We start from the raw sequence: 16155 nt of genomic DNA on the forward strand, positions 1-16155 counted from the left end.
CTGTCTGTCTCTTATGTCATCATGATTTGTGTGCATGGGGATCTCATCTTAAACAAGCTCAGTGCTTAATGAGTCTTCCAGTTTAGTAGACCTTGTATCGTGAATTTATACTTCCATGTGCTGTTTCTCATGTCTTACTAAATAAAGTACATCAATCAATCTATCAATCAATCAATCAATCAATCTGTATTTGTCCCCCTAACCCCCATCTGAAAATGTTTTGTGCCAGCGAGCCCCGCATACCAGATTTGTGTTGTTGGTTCCAAATATTCCACAAGATTTCAAGATTTTTATTTAGTTGAAAATAGCAGATCTACAAGCTCACAATGCGATGCGACGCGTTGTTGTGAGCTTGTAGATCGGCTATTTTCAACTAAATTAAAATATATTTTCAAATAGCCGATGTATATAGGCTTAATTAAAGTGTAAAGTGTTCATGTGGCCTACAGTTGCTTCTTTTTGGCTTGTTTTCATAGACCTGGTTGCTTGTTTCTCTCTCGAAACCTGGCAACGCTGGCCCACAGCTGTCAACTAGAGGAGGAGAAGTAGAAGAGACCATTACATTTACACACCAACCGGCTCTGCTGCTGCTGCTGGGAGGAAATGCAGAAAAACAGCTAAAAAAAGAGACAACATGGCAACAACATCATCATCATCATCCAAACGATAAAAAAAAGGTCATGTCACCGATCTAAAAAAGGTAGCTATAATCGCACGACGCCATCGAGTATTACCACCGTAGATTATATTTACACGACATTATTTAAATGTCTGTGCAGCAGGGTTTGGGTTGGGGTGGTGGGGGGCTGGCTGGGGGGGGGGGGGTTGTGGTGGTGGTGGTAGGGGGGGGGGGGGGACTGTAAATGATGATGACAAGGATCGTCAGGGCTGTGTGACATTGAACACACAGCACAGGACACCAAACCGACGAGGTCGTTTAAAGAGCCCCATGCACCATTTCACAACTCAGATGATCCACCCGGATCTACCATAGATCCGTCATTATATTAGATCAACTTATAGATCTCATCCACACCGGGGTTTGTAGTAAAGAATTCCTCCGTCAGTCACCCCCCCCCCCCTCTGTCGTCGTACGCCGATCGTTAATAATAATGTTCGCGTCATCCCCGTTATAATTTTTGAGTAACATTAACGTTTGATCGCTCCCCTCCTCCCCCCCCCCCCCATAGCAGATGGTTTGCAGATCCATTCCGGGGTGTAGTAGTGGTAGATCTATCTGATCTGCTGCAGTCTGGTGGTGGTGATCCGATCCACCGGCCTAGTCCTCTAGTGAGGGAACTACCCTAGATTCTGAACAGACGTCATCAGCATTTTCCTACTATTTAAATGGTCGGCAGTACGAGGAGGTCATTGCAGGAAAAAAAGCCTAGATTTCCACACGGTAGGTGTCCGTGCTTGAGTCGTGCGTCGCGCACACGTACGTGCACGCGGGGGGGCTTTAAAAATGACCATTGCAATGTGTGTGTCGTGTGATTTAATAGGACACATGGAAAGGAGAAGGTTGGCGGAGCAGCTGTTAGCTTTAGTGCTAGTCGCAGCAGAACGACCTTTGGAGAGACGTCGGCTTTACTGACTAGCCCAGGTTGTTAGCTAGCTGCTGCCTGCTGGCTAAGGTTGGGTTGGGTGGTGTTTTTTTTCCCCCTTTACCGTGGTGTAAAAACCGTATCTTAACGTTACTAGGCCTCCCACGTATACGGCTAAAAGCGAATCAATGATTTAATCTAATTGATTCCATCACAAGACCAACCAGGCTGTATGGGTGCAGCCTTTGCAAAGTCATTGCAAATTGGTAAAGCTTTGTTTTTTTGAGGCCAAATCATATTATGCTGTAACAGCCCTTTTTATATTTTCTCCTACCCTCCTCCCTCCCCTACTCCTCCTTGCTGTCCTCTTTACCTACTTTTCAGAATAAAAGAAGACAGTAAAAGACTAAAGTCACGTGAGGATTTACTGGGTTTCATAAATGGGGGACTACGGGTTCGGAGTCCTGGTGAAGAACAGCAGTGGTAACAAGTCTGCTTTCCCCGTACGGATCCCTCCTCACCTCCAACCCCAGCCCCCCAACCCCCCCAGCCCCCCATCCTTCATAAACAACACCTGCTCCACCAATGGGGGCAGTGCTTGGCTGTTCCCCGCCGTAGCCCAACACACTAACATGCAAGATGAGATCCTGGATTCAGACAAGTCCAAGGCCTTGGACCTCCAGGACATGCAGGAGAAGTCCCCGGCCCAGGCCCAGCCTCAGGCCCTCTCCCCGGGTCAGCAGGAGGCCGCCGGAGGCCTCGGGGAGCTCGAGGGGTCACTGCCCGACGACGGATCCCTGGAGAAGGGCTCCCTGGAGAGCAGTAGTGGGAAGGAGAAGCTGAGGATGGAATCTCCAGTGTTGGGCGGCTTTGACTACCAGGACAACCTGGGCATGGGTACCAGCTGTGCTCAGTCCACTTCTTCCTCCTCCTCCTTGACCAGCTTCAACAACTGGTCCCCCGCGGTGCCGTCTAACCCGTCCCCAGTGGTGGGGGAGGACGTCGGAGGCTTCTTCGGCCCCGCTGGCTCCAACGCCAACGGGCCCCCTCTGCTGTTCCAGAACTTCTCCCACCATGCCGGGCCTGGTTTTGGGGCAGGGGCAGGCAGTTTCTCCCCACAGATAGGACCAGTCTCCCAGCACCACCCTCCACCTCCTCACCCGCAACACTACCACCCACACAACCAAGGGATCCCGCCGCAACACCGACGCTCCCCCGCCAGCCCTCACCCTCCCCAGCCTTCGTTCCCCCAACACCCCCATCGCTCCGGAGCCTTCACCCAGCTGCCCCACCTGGCTCCTGCCCAGAGCAAGCCCCCGTCGCCCTGGGGAAGTTACCAGAGCCCCTCCACCCCGACATCCACTTCCTGGAGCCCTGGCGGGGGCTACGGTGGCTGGGGAGGCACACAAGGTGTTCGGGAGTTCCGCAGGGGGCTCAATGGAGGCGTGGCCGCACTGAATTCCATTTCCCCACTGAAGAAGTCCTTCCCGAACAACCAGGTAAACGAGATTGTCATTCTTCATTTAGACTGGACAAATAATTCCAGTAGGCCATAGTATTAGCATTGACTCAATACAGCTAGTTAATATGCAGAAACTCATGTGTGAAACTGTTCCTCAGGTCCCCTCTCAGAAATACCCCAGAAACAACTCCGGTTTCAACCACAAAGCTTGGATGGAGGACAGTATGAGCCGCAACGATGGCGTTTACCCTTTCCAGGTGAGTTTGTCACAGCAGGCTGCAAGTGTACATTTCCGAGAAAGCAACAACAACCAATGTGACCTTCGGTTGCAGAGATACTCCACTCACAAATCTTAACTCAACGTTTGTATAAAAGTCAACAAAGTAGCCTTTGTGAGTTTGTGCAGAATGGGATTCAGTAAATGGATCATCTGATCTGAACCATGCCAAATACACAGACAAATTGAAACTTATTGTATGTATATATACAATGAGACTGTTTTTTCAACATCATTTTGTGAAACAAGAGACTTCTGATCACATGCCATCCACTTTATTCTCACTGAAGAGGTCTTGTGCTCCACATGATTTCAACATGATGTTGAGATGAACATTGAGGCAGCTCCAAACATCTCTTGTTAATTAGTTGTTAAAAATATGTTGAAATGGTGCTGTGGAGAATGGAGATGTATAGTTACCTGAGCACAATGCAGTAAAAGTCCAAATATTGTTGTTCATCTTAATTTGTTGCTTCTGTGAAACCAGAAGTAGTGAGTCCATTCACTTGACATACTTAATTTTGGGAAAACGGTTCTCGAAAGTCACACTTTTTGTACATGAATGAATGAACGCAAACAAAGTGGAATTAGCCAATAATTAATAAATAACTAGTCATATGTAATTCTGGGAAGGGGAAATGGGCGACGGAAGTTCTTTAGCACAACAAAAATCAATAGGTAATCAATATCAGTGTAATCCAATCACCGCCGCCAGTAGGCAACGTCGGTGGAAAACAAAAAGTACCAGGACTTGTTTTATTAGAAGAATCGTCTTTGATAGCGTTTGTTTAAATGTGCTAAGAACAGAGATGCAACAAATAAAGATGATTGACAATGTTTTGACTTATAATATCCATATATCTACGTATATAACCCAAGATGTTTTGGTGATTGAGAAAAACATCTGTGTACACACACACACACACACACACACACACACACACACACACACACACACACACACGCGTATGTCTCTATTTAACCATTTATGCCCTATATTCTTTGGCGTATATTGAATAGCTCACAACACATCACAGTGCAACGATTTGTGAGCTTGTAGATCGGCTAATTTTGAAAATAGGTTGAAAGTGGTCAAAGGATAAGTTGATGGCTTTTCTTTAGCTTTTTCATCAGCTATTAGCATCAGTGATCTGTGTCAGTTAAGTTATTTTTTTTCTTTCTGTAAGGAGTGGGAACAGCAAAGGCTAATCGTTGTCTTCCTCTTCTCCAGCAGGAGAGAACGCGCTCCTTTGATGGTTTCAGTATGCATTCTCTGGAGAACTCATTGATTGACATTATGAGGGCTGAGCAGGATTCCTTGAAAGGTTGGTTGGTTCCCACACTAAAAAAAAAGAAATGATGGGATGTGTATTCCACCACCGTAGGTGCTGTGAATGCAGGCAGGCATTTGTTGCAATGCCACGGAAAGAATGGGGAATCAGAAACCTATCTTTATTATTCATGGTTTTGTGCTGAGATGCAGACTTCATTGTATGCATACGGTCTCTGTAATGGAGACTGATTATTTGATGTCAGTCCGGCAAGGATATCTTGCTGAATCAGCCTTCAACGCTAATGCACAATGAAGCCTTAGTTAAGATGCTCTGAGAGTGGTGGGAGTGCACACACAGTACAGTTCTGTACTCTGTTTTAACTTGTGATATTAACCCCCCCCCCCCCCCCCCCCCCACACACACACACACACACACACACACACACACACAGACTCTCCATTTAGAACAAAAAATATTTTCTTGTCACAGGAAAACATCCTGCTAAATCTAGAGTCTTACAGAATGCTAATCTGGGCCTGTTGATACAAGCAACCTAATAAGTGCAACTGGTCTCTCCTGATCGTTCCGATGATGATTTGCTGCCAGTCATTTACTGTATGACTCTGTCATGATGACAGTAATGTAGCTGCTGAGATTCCTACTGTATGTAATCAAGAACCTACTCATGTGACTACACCACTTCCACATTTGTCAAGGTTAAAACCAAGTCATGCAGTTATTTCCAGGGTGATTTTACACATTACCACTACATATAGGATGTTTGCTACTTTCAGGGTGCAGGGTGTCATGATCTTCGAATGAATTAGTATTTCGGCACTACTGGATTTTATTTCCTGATTTCATATCCTGATTCTAAACACACTTTACTGTAATTTGTACAGCTATTGTCCATTATCCCAGACACACAAAGAGTACATCACACCCATCCATTTCAACATAATCCTTGTTGGTTATTGAGCTGCTAGGATTTCAGGGAAGAAATGGATTATTGGCTCTCGGGGTGGGGTCTCTGATTGCATAAGACTGTGCAAGATTGTGTTGCCCTCTGTTTCAAATTTCTTATGTTGCTTCATCTAGGTCGCTACGGTTTCTCTCACCAGGGTGGGGACGGCCCTTTGCCCATGAATGGTATGTAAATTACATGCCTAAACATTTGTAATAGTGTATGTTGATTTATAATGATCTGACATGTATCTTTAAAAACAACAACAAAAAAGACCCTGTTGTCAAATAGTGTTTTGTGTTGTTTTACATGCAGCTAGGAGTTATGGCAGACGACGAGGTAAAGCTTGTAAATGTGCTTGTCTTGTGTTTTTTTCCTGTAATGCTATTTGCAAAGCGGCCACCACACCTCACATGCTGACTCTCTGGTTTGGCCTGTGTGTGTTTGTCTGCTGATTTGTTGATTGTCGCTGCTTATTCTGCCTTCAATTGTTGTCTGGTTTTGACCTCTTGTTCTGCTGGGTCTGTAATATGCCTTAGTCTCTCGAGACAGACTGTTGGCCACACAATTTTCAAATGCTTCCGCCTAAAGGCTGCAGCATTCTACAAACAACGGCAAACTATTTTCTATTCCGGCAGGGTTTCCCGAACCGAAGAGAGTTTGGCAAGGGTGAAAGCGTTTTATATCCGAAGCGGCTCCGCATTGCGTTCTGAACAGTAGACCCGCCACCGCGTACAGTCAGAATCAAATTTATTGTCACATCACAGGTTTACAGTAGGCCTATCACAATTATTACATAATCACCTAATCACTTAAATGATTTGAGATAATCGCAATTATTTTTCATAATCGTGTCCATGTTGAAAAATGTTCATACATTTTCAAATGTTTTCCAGAAATGGCAGATCTACAAGCTTTCAGCAAGTCACTTAGTGACAGGTCGTAAGCTTGTAGATCAGCTATTCTCATTGGAACATAATGTTGGAAGGTAATGTTTCATTGGAACATAATTGCATAATGCAATTAATCAGTGCTGGTGAATTTGTGCTTTGCTTTGATATAAACAAATTACGAGCGCTTCAGGAGATGTTGGGCTGGTTAGAAAATCGTAGAGGTGCAAGAACTGCCTAACTGAACGTCGGCAAGGTACTGCCGAAGCGCTTAGTTTGCTTCGGCAGGTCAATAAGAACAAAAGTTCTTGTTTGGTTGGAGTATGTTGCAGCCTAGCCTCGATCTCCAGGCTTTTAGCTGCAGCCTAACGGTATACATTGGAAGCACTGAAAATACGTGGAAAATAAAGCGGATGTCCTGCCCCACCTCCACTTATGTTTCACCGTCGCAGTCGCATAAATAATTCCTACTTTAAATCAAATTAGTAGAAGCCTATCTAGCTTGCTACTTGGCAGAAATTGAAATTCAGAAATATATTTTAATATTTTCATGAACGGAAATGACAGTTGACAGCTTCATGTCGGAAAGTTGCAGACTCCGTAGCATTCGATGATTGTGGAAGAGTTGTCTGGCTCGAGAGACTAGATATGTCTTGTCAGGGTTGCTTGTCAAGAGGTAGAAGTGATAATAATTCTAATTCTGTTGCATCAAAATTAAATCATTGCCTGCTCATGTATGTAATTTCTTGATTTTTTGTGTGTGTGTAGGAATGCTTTTGTCATTGTTATAATCGACACATTTTCAAACCAATATGAGGTTTTACTACGTTGTTTGAACCATGGTAGTAGTGAGCCAACGTGTCACTGTCCCCCCCCCCCCCCCCCAGGCCATTCCTCTCTGTTCCCCCTGGAGGATGAGCGCTCCTTTGGAGAAGAGGAGTCAGGCGACCAGGGTCTCGCTGGCCTTGGCTCCGCCCACTGCTTCCCCCATCTCAATGGGGAGCGCGTGGAACGATACTCACGCAAGGTGTTTGTGGGCGGGCTTCCCCCAGACATAGATGAAGGTACATACACCACTGTAGCCTTGATTGAATCATTGATTTTCTTTCTTATTATTATTATTGTGGTCTCTGATCTCTGTCACTAAACGGTGATATTGTCATGCAAATCCATGGACAAGCATTCCCTGACTCCGAAATGCCCAATGCATGTGAAAAAGGCTAAACATTGCATATCGCCAAATGTGCTTAGTTCCAAATGACTGACTTGTAAATGTCTCAATCTCTTGAACTGATCAATGACGTTAAATAATAATGGCAAATACTGTATTTATTTACGGTATGACCGCAGCGTGCCTTTTCGTTGTACTAAGCTATTTCTGTGAAAGAGGCTTCCAAAAATTGCCGCTCTACAGGCTCACAATGAGTAGCGGGGCGACGCGTTGTGATATTATAAATCCATGCCTTTCTCTGCGTGCAATGAAGTATAAATAAGGTTTTTAAAGTGACAGTACACACCTTGCCTCATGTCTACTTGAAAAATGGAAAGCCTAGTAATGAAGTGTTATGTTTCATTGTAGGCAAAGATATTTTTTAAATTACCTTTTTGCCAAATTCTCCAACATATTAGAAAAGGATCGTTGGTGGGATCGATAGGGGACCCATATTTAATAATTAAATAGGAGTAAAAAATTGACCCTGAATCTGATAAATTGGTCTTAAATACAATTGCGAGTGGCGTTAAAAAGGTTTAAATCTGACTTCAACCTGCAGATACCCTGGGTATAGTATGCTAAAGGAAAACGTTGCCAATTTTGAACCTGCGTCCCGTTGAAGTCAAACAAATGTGCAATCAATCAAGCTCCAAATCCATTCATGACATAGGATATTTTGTGCCCCACTTAATATGATCTTTACACAAGAACAATGGGATTTAGATAAAAAAATCTGCAAAGTTGTAACTAGTTCATCAGCAGTTGTTGAAGGTGGTTTCCCTATTCGGCCATTGAGACAGGTCGACCCTGGTGTGTCGGGTAGGACACCCACTGGTGGCTGAAAATGTTGTTTGAAGGAGACGGTACACCAGATTGGACACCAGTCCATTTAGACATGAGGCCGATTCTAAAAACGCCTTCTAAAACCGTTTTCTGAAAAGCATACACATTTTCTCCATTGGGAGACATGAAACTTGAGGATTATAGCTTTGGTCAGCCAATTATGATCAATTTGAATGGTATTGTGTTTAAAAGTAACCAATTAGTAAGTGATTTGTGAAAACTGATTGCATGGTAATAACATACAGTAATTGATTCTTGACTTCTTGCCTCAATCAGATGAAATCACTGCCAGTTTCCGTCGATTTGGACATTTGTTTGTGGACTGGCCACACAAGGCGGAGAGCAAGTCCTATTTTCCTCCTAAGGGTGAGTTGCTGTGCTGTAATGTAGCATATCGAGTCCATAAAATATTGAGGATGAGAGTTGCAAGTCTTAACGTCTTCTCAAACGCTCGCCTCCCTAGGTTATGCCTTCCTGCTGTTTCAAGACGAGAGCTCTGTTCAGGCTCTGATTGATGCCTGCATTGAGGAGGATGGCAAGCTCTACCTGTGCGTCTCCAGCCCAACCATCAAAGACAAGCCTGTGAGTGTCATTCTGTATGCCTGTAGCCCTCGGTGCCAGCCAACAAATGTCTTCATTTAGTGCTGAGAATATAAAAATGGACCCGTAAAGTGTTAAATGAACACTGCGGATTTGGCTGTGTACCTGTGTCTGAAAACTGATACTGTATTTTAAAATCAATGCATTGAAATCACATGACACAAATCTCTTCCTCTATCTTGCATCTAAAATGGCTGCCGTGGTAGTTTGATAACATTGGGCCTCATTCACTCACTGTGCTAAACCACTTTAATCCTGGTGTCCCTATTTTGGACAAACAATTTCAAATTCTTTCAAACATTTTCAAGGCCCCCAATTATTTAAACAATAGTGTAAATGGACAATCTATAAGTTCACTATGCGTTGATAAGACGTGCTGTGAGGTTAGATCAGCTATTTTGAAAACTAATTTAAAAAATACAAAAGGAATTGTTAATCACCAATTCATTGTATTAATTCATTAGTATTATAATCGTAATAATTAACTTTATTATAAAAGTGATTAAATCACATTTAATATAAAATATTTGTCTTCTTCCCACTCTTAGTGTTTAAAACGGGGAACAGACATGTATGTGGACTTTTGGCTTTCATAGTTTTATTTCAATCATTCTCAAAACCTACTAATCGCCATAGTCAATATCACCATGAACGGATCCATGTAGTGGAGACCTCCGTCCACATAATTATTTAGTGACTATGAATTGGGCTATTAATTCTCTAATTCTCTAATCTCTACCGTGACCAACTCCACCCCCTTGTTCTCTCATGCCGACTGCTGTGAAGGCATGTCCAGACAGGTTCTCTCACATCTCTATCTCTCCAGAGTGTATGCGATTCCCAGGTCGATTTTCTTTTGGGAGCGCTCATTTTCATTTCATGCAATGCACCTGTGTATGTGCCAAGGTTTTACAACAAATGCATGGGTTTTTACATCACTTGGCGAGGTTACGAGGCACGCCAGAGCGAGCTGCTAGGCGAGTGAGCAACTGATGGCCTATCCCTTTAGAGAGCACGCCTTGCGTGTTGGCAAGTAGTGAACAGAATAGGTTATTTACGTGAAACAAAGTGTCATCCACACCCTCTGTGCCTCAGCCAATCACAGTGATTGGGGGCCGGGTTTTGGCTTGGGAATAGCATGCACTCATCTCTCCACCATGCTCTGAGCCTGCAACAGGACCATCCTTACCAGTGCTGAAACCACGCTGGTGTTCTCCTATATATGGAGAGGTTGGGCATTGGGCCATGGTATTACGCTATTCCAGACATGTGGGCATGCGCCTATCGATGAGTATCATGAGTATATGTGTAAGAACACAAGTGGCTGGTCTGCACGTTTCCTAATAATCTTAAGCATGCACAAACTAAGATTATTTCTGCGCACATACAGTATTAGTGCTCTCACATACAGAAAATAGTGTTCATGGGAACTATTTTGGTCGTGGACAGACAGTACATCAGAATGTTGCAAAGTTTCAACTTGACTCCCAACGTCAGCTAAATAATGACCTTGCTAGGCCTTGCCAGTTACACACACACACACACACACACACACACACACACACACACACACACACACACACACACACACACACACACACACACACACACACACACACACACACACACACACACACACACTTCATTCACTTAACTAATGCTCGTTTTTATACAAGTGGAGTGAAAAACCATCCAAAGTATGCAAGTAAATCAGCCAAATGGGAAACGAGTTATTGTGAAATAGCTGTTGATTTGAACAAAAGATAATTACTAATTAAACTAGCTCCTTCCAGGCTCACTGTGTAAACTATGCTCACTGTAGAAGCAGAGCGACTGAGTGAAGATTTGCATGAATGAGTTTTGTGGTTCTGTGCCACTTGTTTTGTTCTGCAGGTCCAGATTCGGCCCTGGAACCTAAATGACAGTGACTTCGTAATGGACGGCTCTCAGCCTCTGGACCCGAGGAAGACAATCTTTGTTGGGGGTGTCCCTCGTCCTCTGCGTGCAGGTACCCTCATTTTAACCCCTGGAAGGGGGCTTCACCCTTGTCATGGCTGTGTGTTGTCAGTTGGTATAAATGCTTGTGTTTATGTTCTGTCATTCCAGTGGAACTTGCTATGATCATGGACCGTCTGTATGGAGGGGTATGCTATGCAGGGATTGACACGGATCCAGAGCTGAAATATCCGAAAGGGGCAGGCAGAGTGGCCTTCTCCAATCAGCAGAGCTACATTGCAGCCATCAGCGCTCGATTCGTTCAGCTGCAGCACGGGGAGATAGATAAACGGGTGAGTTGATGTGGGTCTCGGCGTCTTTGTTCGGGCGATGTCTGAAACGACATGCACATCGGGGTGTTCAGAAGATATGAATCACATTCATCAAAAAAACATTTTTGAGTGTCAGTCACGGAGCCATCTATCTGCTTCCCGGTCAAACCACTCTCACTTTACTGGCCATAGGGTTAGCCCTAAACCCATTTAATAATGTTAGGACAGGAGTTTCCAAACAAACGTGTTATTTATTTAGTCAGTCATTTATTTGGGGTTGGGGTGACGTCATGCCATTAGAGGTAAACTTATGTCGTTACATGACGTGGGCTGCTTCTGTGGACATATTGGGTCTGACGGAGAAGTCCATTTCCTTGATGATATAAATAGTTGACTGTACAGAGTCTGAGACATTTCCATCGTCATAATCGTAATTTGTTAATGTCTGCTTCTCCGTCTCAATGTAGCTGCCCTTTCGTTGGCAATACTGCTAGCGATGCTATGCTAGCGTCACTTTTGATCTGTGTTAAATCTCTGTCGATAGTTTGACTTTGAGTTAATAATCTGAACTCCTTCGTTTGAATCTGCCAACCACTCCTGGATGTAATCCCTGAACAATAAACTTAAACTCACGCCACCAGGCTTCCCGCAGTAGCTGTGGAAAGCCTGTACTCAGATCCAGTCTAGAGCCCACCTACTGTATCCATTGATTACAAACACGCACGCACAGACTGTTTCCCTAGCCTCTCTAAGCCCGATGGGTAGCAAATTACAGACTGAGTGACCCATAGTCGTGAGCCATGAATAAATAAGCGAACTTCTAAACCTTTTAATTGAGATCCGAACCTTTGGACATTTGGGGTCAGCCCTAAATGGCCGGCACTTATTCATCCTCACCGGGACTCCATAAAAAACTGTTTTTTGCCTTTTACGTGTTGTGTGCCTGATGCGTGTTCTCATAGTGTCGCATTGGGTTGTCTTCTCAAACTAAGAAAAGCTAGCTAGGTTGCATAGACACTTCTAAACCAAAAACAAGTTTCATTCAAGTAACTGTAATAACTGATTCCGATGCTATCGGTATGATACTCGGACAGTGTGCTTGTCGATGCGCGAGGCCAACGGCTGCCCTGTGTGGCACTCGCTCGCTTAGCAGCTTGCTCACCTGGGGGCACGTCATGAGCCTCAAGGCCTCACTGTCGCCACGCCTGCCTTAATGTTCAGAAGCGTGCACTGCTACCTCCTGCTAAACGGGGTGGCAGTGGCTCAGGGGTAGAGTGGCCGGTAGAGCGGCCGGATGGCAACAGTTCGATCCCGGGCTCCCCCAGAGTTAGTATTGAAGTGTCCTTGACGCTGAACCCGCGTTGCTCCCGATGAGCAGGTTGGTGCCTTGCATGGTTTCCGCTGCCATCGGTGTATGAATGTGTGTGACTGGGTGAATGTAATGCACTGCACAATCTATGTAAAGCGCTTTGGATAAAAGCGCTCTATAAATGCAATATTTACCATAAACCACGTCCATCTGGGTAAACACAATTTATTTTTGTGAGACCCCTTACCCACCCCTACCGTTTTAACCACGTTCAACCTGGCATCCCTATTTTGGGCATGTGATGGGTGAAAATTCTGAAGAAGCCTAGGCCTATATGCTTAATTTATAGTCTTATTATCATACGCTGGTGTTGTGTGGTGGAAATGGCAGACCTACAAGCATCACGACTCGTTGTTGTGACCTTGTAGATTGCCTATTGCATCACTACGCGTTGTGACCTTGTAGGTTGCCTCTTTTCGCCAGGCAAACGCCATCGTATGACAACGTATAATTCAGACGTAAGGTTGTTACACACCGGGGCGACACGGCGAAAATAGCGAATATACGCAAAATTCGGACTCGTTCCGAATAATTAAAAGACGCTTATTCGCTTCGCTTTTTCGCTCCATGTACGGAGCCATTGACTTTATAAGGTTTAAAAAAAAAACGCATTATTCGCACGAAAAAATCGCCCCGGTGTGTAACAACCTTAAGGGGTCGATACTTCCTGTGTACCGCGCTATATCCTCTCATCTCTTCCTTGTCTTGGCCCCTCCCTCCCAGGTGGAAGTGAAGCCATATGTCCTGGACGACCAGCTCTGTGACGAATGCCAGGGCACCCGCTGTGGGGGGAAGTTTGCTCCGTTCTTCTGCGCCAACGTGACCTGCCTGCAGTACTACTGTGAATACTGCTGGGCCGCCATCCACTCCCGCGCCGGCCGTGAGTTCCACAAACCCCTGGTGAAAGAGGGAGGCGACCGGCCCAGACACATCTCCTTCCGCTGGAACTAAAGGAGAGAGGGGGAGGGGGATGGGAGGGAGAGAATGTGGGAAGGGGGGGTGGGGGTTACTTAGGATAGGGCTATGATATAGAAAATAAATGCACTTTTTCTTTTTGCTGGTTCCTTTAAGTTAAAAAAAAATCTTTAAAGCTTAATTTTATTTTTATTTAATTATTTTTAAATTGGGCCTTCTAAAGAAAAAAGTAAACGCTAAGAAAAATAGTGAAATCCCATTTATGTTTTGGATTTTTTAAGTTAAAGTATGCATGAATATATGGATGCATTAGATTTGGAATTAGATGTTTTCTGACTTGACTGTACTTTGTTTTCTTGCATTATTAGCTGGTAAAGCTGCTTACATTTGTTGTCAAGAGTAACATAAAATTTGAGTGAGGTTTGTCGTACCTGAACCAGTATAATGACTTAAGGAAGTTGCGTTAGGGAGGAAAAGAGTGCATTTTGTTGCTTTTCGCATGCAGGTTTAGAGAACAACTGTATCGCTAACCAAAGGTTGAGTGCAACTGGTTGAATTGATAGAGAGTGGGGAAACACTATTACAGATGGTTGGACATATTAAATTTTTCAGGCCGTTCAGAGTATATCATCACGCTGCGTGGCAAAACAAAATCTCTCCTCTGTCTGGCATGCGTTTATAGATTGCTGGCATGACTTTGTAGGTCTTGGTTTAAAACAAAATTGACACTTTGTAACCAGAAAGGGCAAAACCAAAGACTGGCCTAAAAAAAAAAGCAAGTGATCAAACGCAAATGTTGATCTGAGGGATGCCGGGATGATGGTGTGTCCTCTTGTCAGATGGAGGCGGAAGAATGGCTGGCGTTGTTTTTGAGTTTGGATTGTAGGTTTCAGATGATTTAAGGCATGGCCCTCAGGGCTCAGGTATTGGCAGTAGTATTTGCTCACTTTATAATGTCAGGGATATTAGCACTGGAAGCTAAAATGCTAATGTAGTACAAACGAATGGGAATGCACAGTCCAGTCGCCCTGAGCTGTCCTCATTTTGTACCACTGCACTCTTCTATGACTGGAGCGTCTGTCACAGGTGTGGTGTGGTTGGTGATGGTAGTAGCTGGACACTCTTTGAAGAATTTGCTGTCACAGAGATAAAGATATTATTTTATACATGGCCTGCTGATTTTTGTACAGTGTTTTATAGCTGATTATTTTGTCATGAACATATATACATTTATTATGCACTACTTTTCTAAATATTTTTTTCAATAGTCATTTTAGGCACATTTTTCACAGATGGGAGAACTCCTTTTGCAATACCTCATTTTTTTCACTTGGTGAAAAATAATTTTGTACCTTTGTTACTAAGAGATCTGCATTTATGGTAAACTTAATTTAAAAATAAAAATGAATGATATTAATATAATTTTCAATTTAGCTTTTATATATTTAAGTGCTGGTAAATCTCAATCTGTCCGGTTCATTGACGTGATTCTGTAGAAAAAAAAAGGAAAAAAGAAAAAAAAAGATTTAAAAAAAAAGGCTAGCGTTAGCCAGTCGTATACAGATTCTCTTCTGTCCTAATAAACATAATTGCAGGACCCTAAGGCATGACAAGACCTTTCTAAACTGATTTTGATAGTCTTGAAAATGTATTCTGATATTCCGCTTCTAGATGTAGTCAATAAGAATCTTATAGGGTAAATGTTTTGGCTTCGGTCCATTGTGGAATCTTCCCTTGTATCACCAGAATGAATGACAGCTGGTTAAATATTTAGATTCACTTTCTTCTGGGACTGCTAAGTTCTAGTTATTCTTGGCATGCATGATATATTACAAAATAACCTGGCTAGTGTTAATGCAGGACCTAATGTAATGCACTAGATCTCCTTTTTTCTTTTTCGACTTTTTTTTCTTTCAATTTCCTTCTCGTTAAGATCCACCTCTTTTGTACTGTAGCCTCTTTACATTATTGTCTGCCTTCCTCACATACGGTCATATTAATGTACAGGACACACTCAGTAGGACATCACTTGACCCCCCCCCCCCCTCTCCTTGTGATGTGGCATGCTTTGGGACATAGACCTGAATGTGATTAATGTTGCAAGTAACTTCGAGCCATTATGTGCAATACTTATTCTTTCCAGAAACGAGACTCTGCAGTGTAACTCATTTTAATCCATGAAAGAAGAAAAAAAAATCATACAATCATGTAAACATAGTTTGTTTTCCTATAATTCATGCTGGTGTCTGCAAGATAAAAACAACAGATCTTTCTACTAATTTATAACTGAATTTTATTTTTAAACATTAGTTTTGTGCTTAATTTACTTATTTTGCTACTACCATGCTACTGTGATTGAAAACATTGTAAATATTAGGTTGATAATTTAGCATTTGCTATATTTTCAATTGAAATATGTATAACTATCATTTTGATCAGATTTCTGTTATATTTTTGGGGTGATGTGTTAAACTTGTTGATGTGTCTAGTTTTTCTAATTGATGTATTGTGCTTCACATTTTCAGATGAAAAGAATA

The 16155-nt window shown here is 43.3% G+C and overlaps 1 protein-coding gene across 4 annotated transcripts; it reads left to right on the forward strand.

The window, feature by feature from the left end:
- Positions 1-569: 569 nt before the first annotated feature.
- On the forward strand, positions 570-13660 carry LOC311065305 (cytoplasmic polyadenylation element-binding protein 4-like). Of its 4 annotated transcripts, none has more exons than XM_084085564.1 (12): positions 570-700; positions 1929-3043; positions 3165-3263; positions 4515-4608; positions 5656-5706; positions 5837-5860; positions 7299-7475; positions 8744-8833; positions 8931-9049; positions 10961-11075; positions 11174-11355; positions 13427-13660. In XM_084085564.1, exons 2-12 carry the CDS (start codon positions 1985-1987, stop codon positions 13652-13654), a joined length of 2238 nt encoding a protein of 745 aa, XP_083941690.1. In that variant the 5' UTR covers positions 570-700; positions 1929-1984; the 3' UTR covers positions 13655-13660. The 4 variants fall into 4 exon arrangements, with proteins under 4 accessions (XP_083941690.1, XP_083941692.1, XP_083941693.1 ...); XM_084085566.1 differs by having other exon boundaries at positions 4518-4608; XM_084085565.1 differs by lacking the exon at positions 570-700 and adding an exon at positions 1230-1402.
- Positions 13661-16155: the final 2495 nt, after the last annotated feature.

The sequence above is a fragment of the Gymnoscopelus microlampas genome (genome assembly GCF_963454915.1).
Source record: "Gymnoscopelus microlampas genome assembly, chromosome: 18".
Taxonomy (NCBI): Eukaryota; Metazoa; Chordata; class Actinopteri; order Myctophiformes; family Myctophidae; genus Gymnoscopelus; species Gymnoscopelus microlampas.

Excerpts from the sequence above, each read along its gene's own strand:
- LOC311065305 (XM_084085564.1), top strand. The coding sequence starts at position 1,985 with ATGGGGGACTACGGGTTCGGAGTCCTGGTGAAGAACAGCAGTGGTAAC. Across the intron at positions 3,264-4,514 it reads ATGGCGTTTACCCTTTCCAG|CAGGAGAGAACGCGCTCCTT; the intron begins GTGAGTTTGTCA and ends CCTCTTCTCCAG. Across the intron at positions 9,050-10,960 it reads CAACCATCAAAGACAAGCCT|GTCCAGATTCGGCCCTGGAA; the intron begins GTGAGTGTCATT and ends TTTGTTCTGCAG.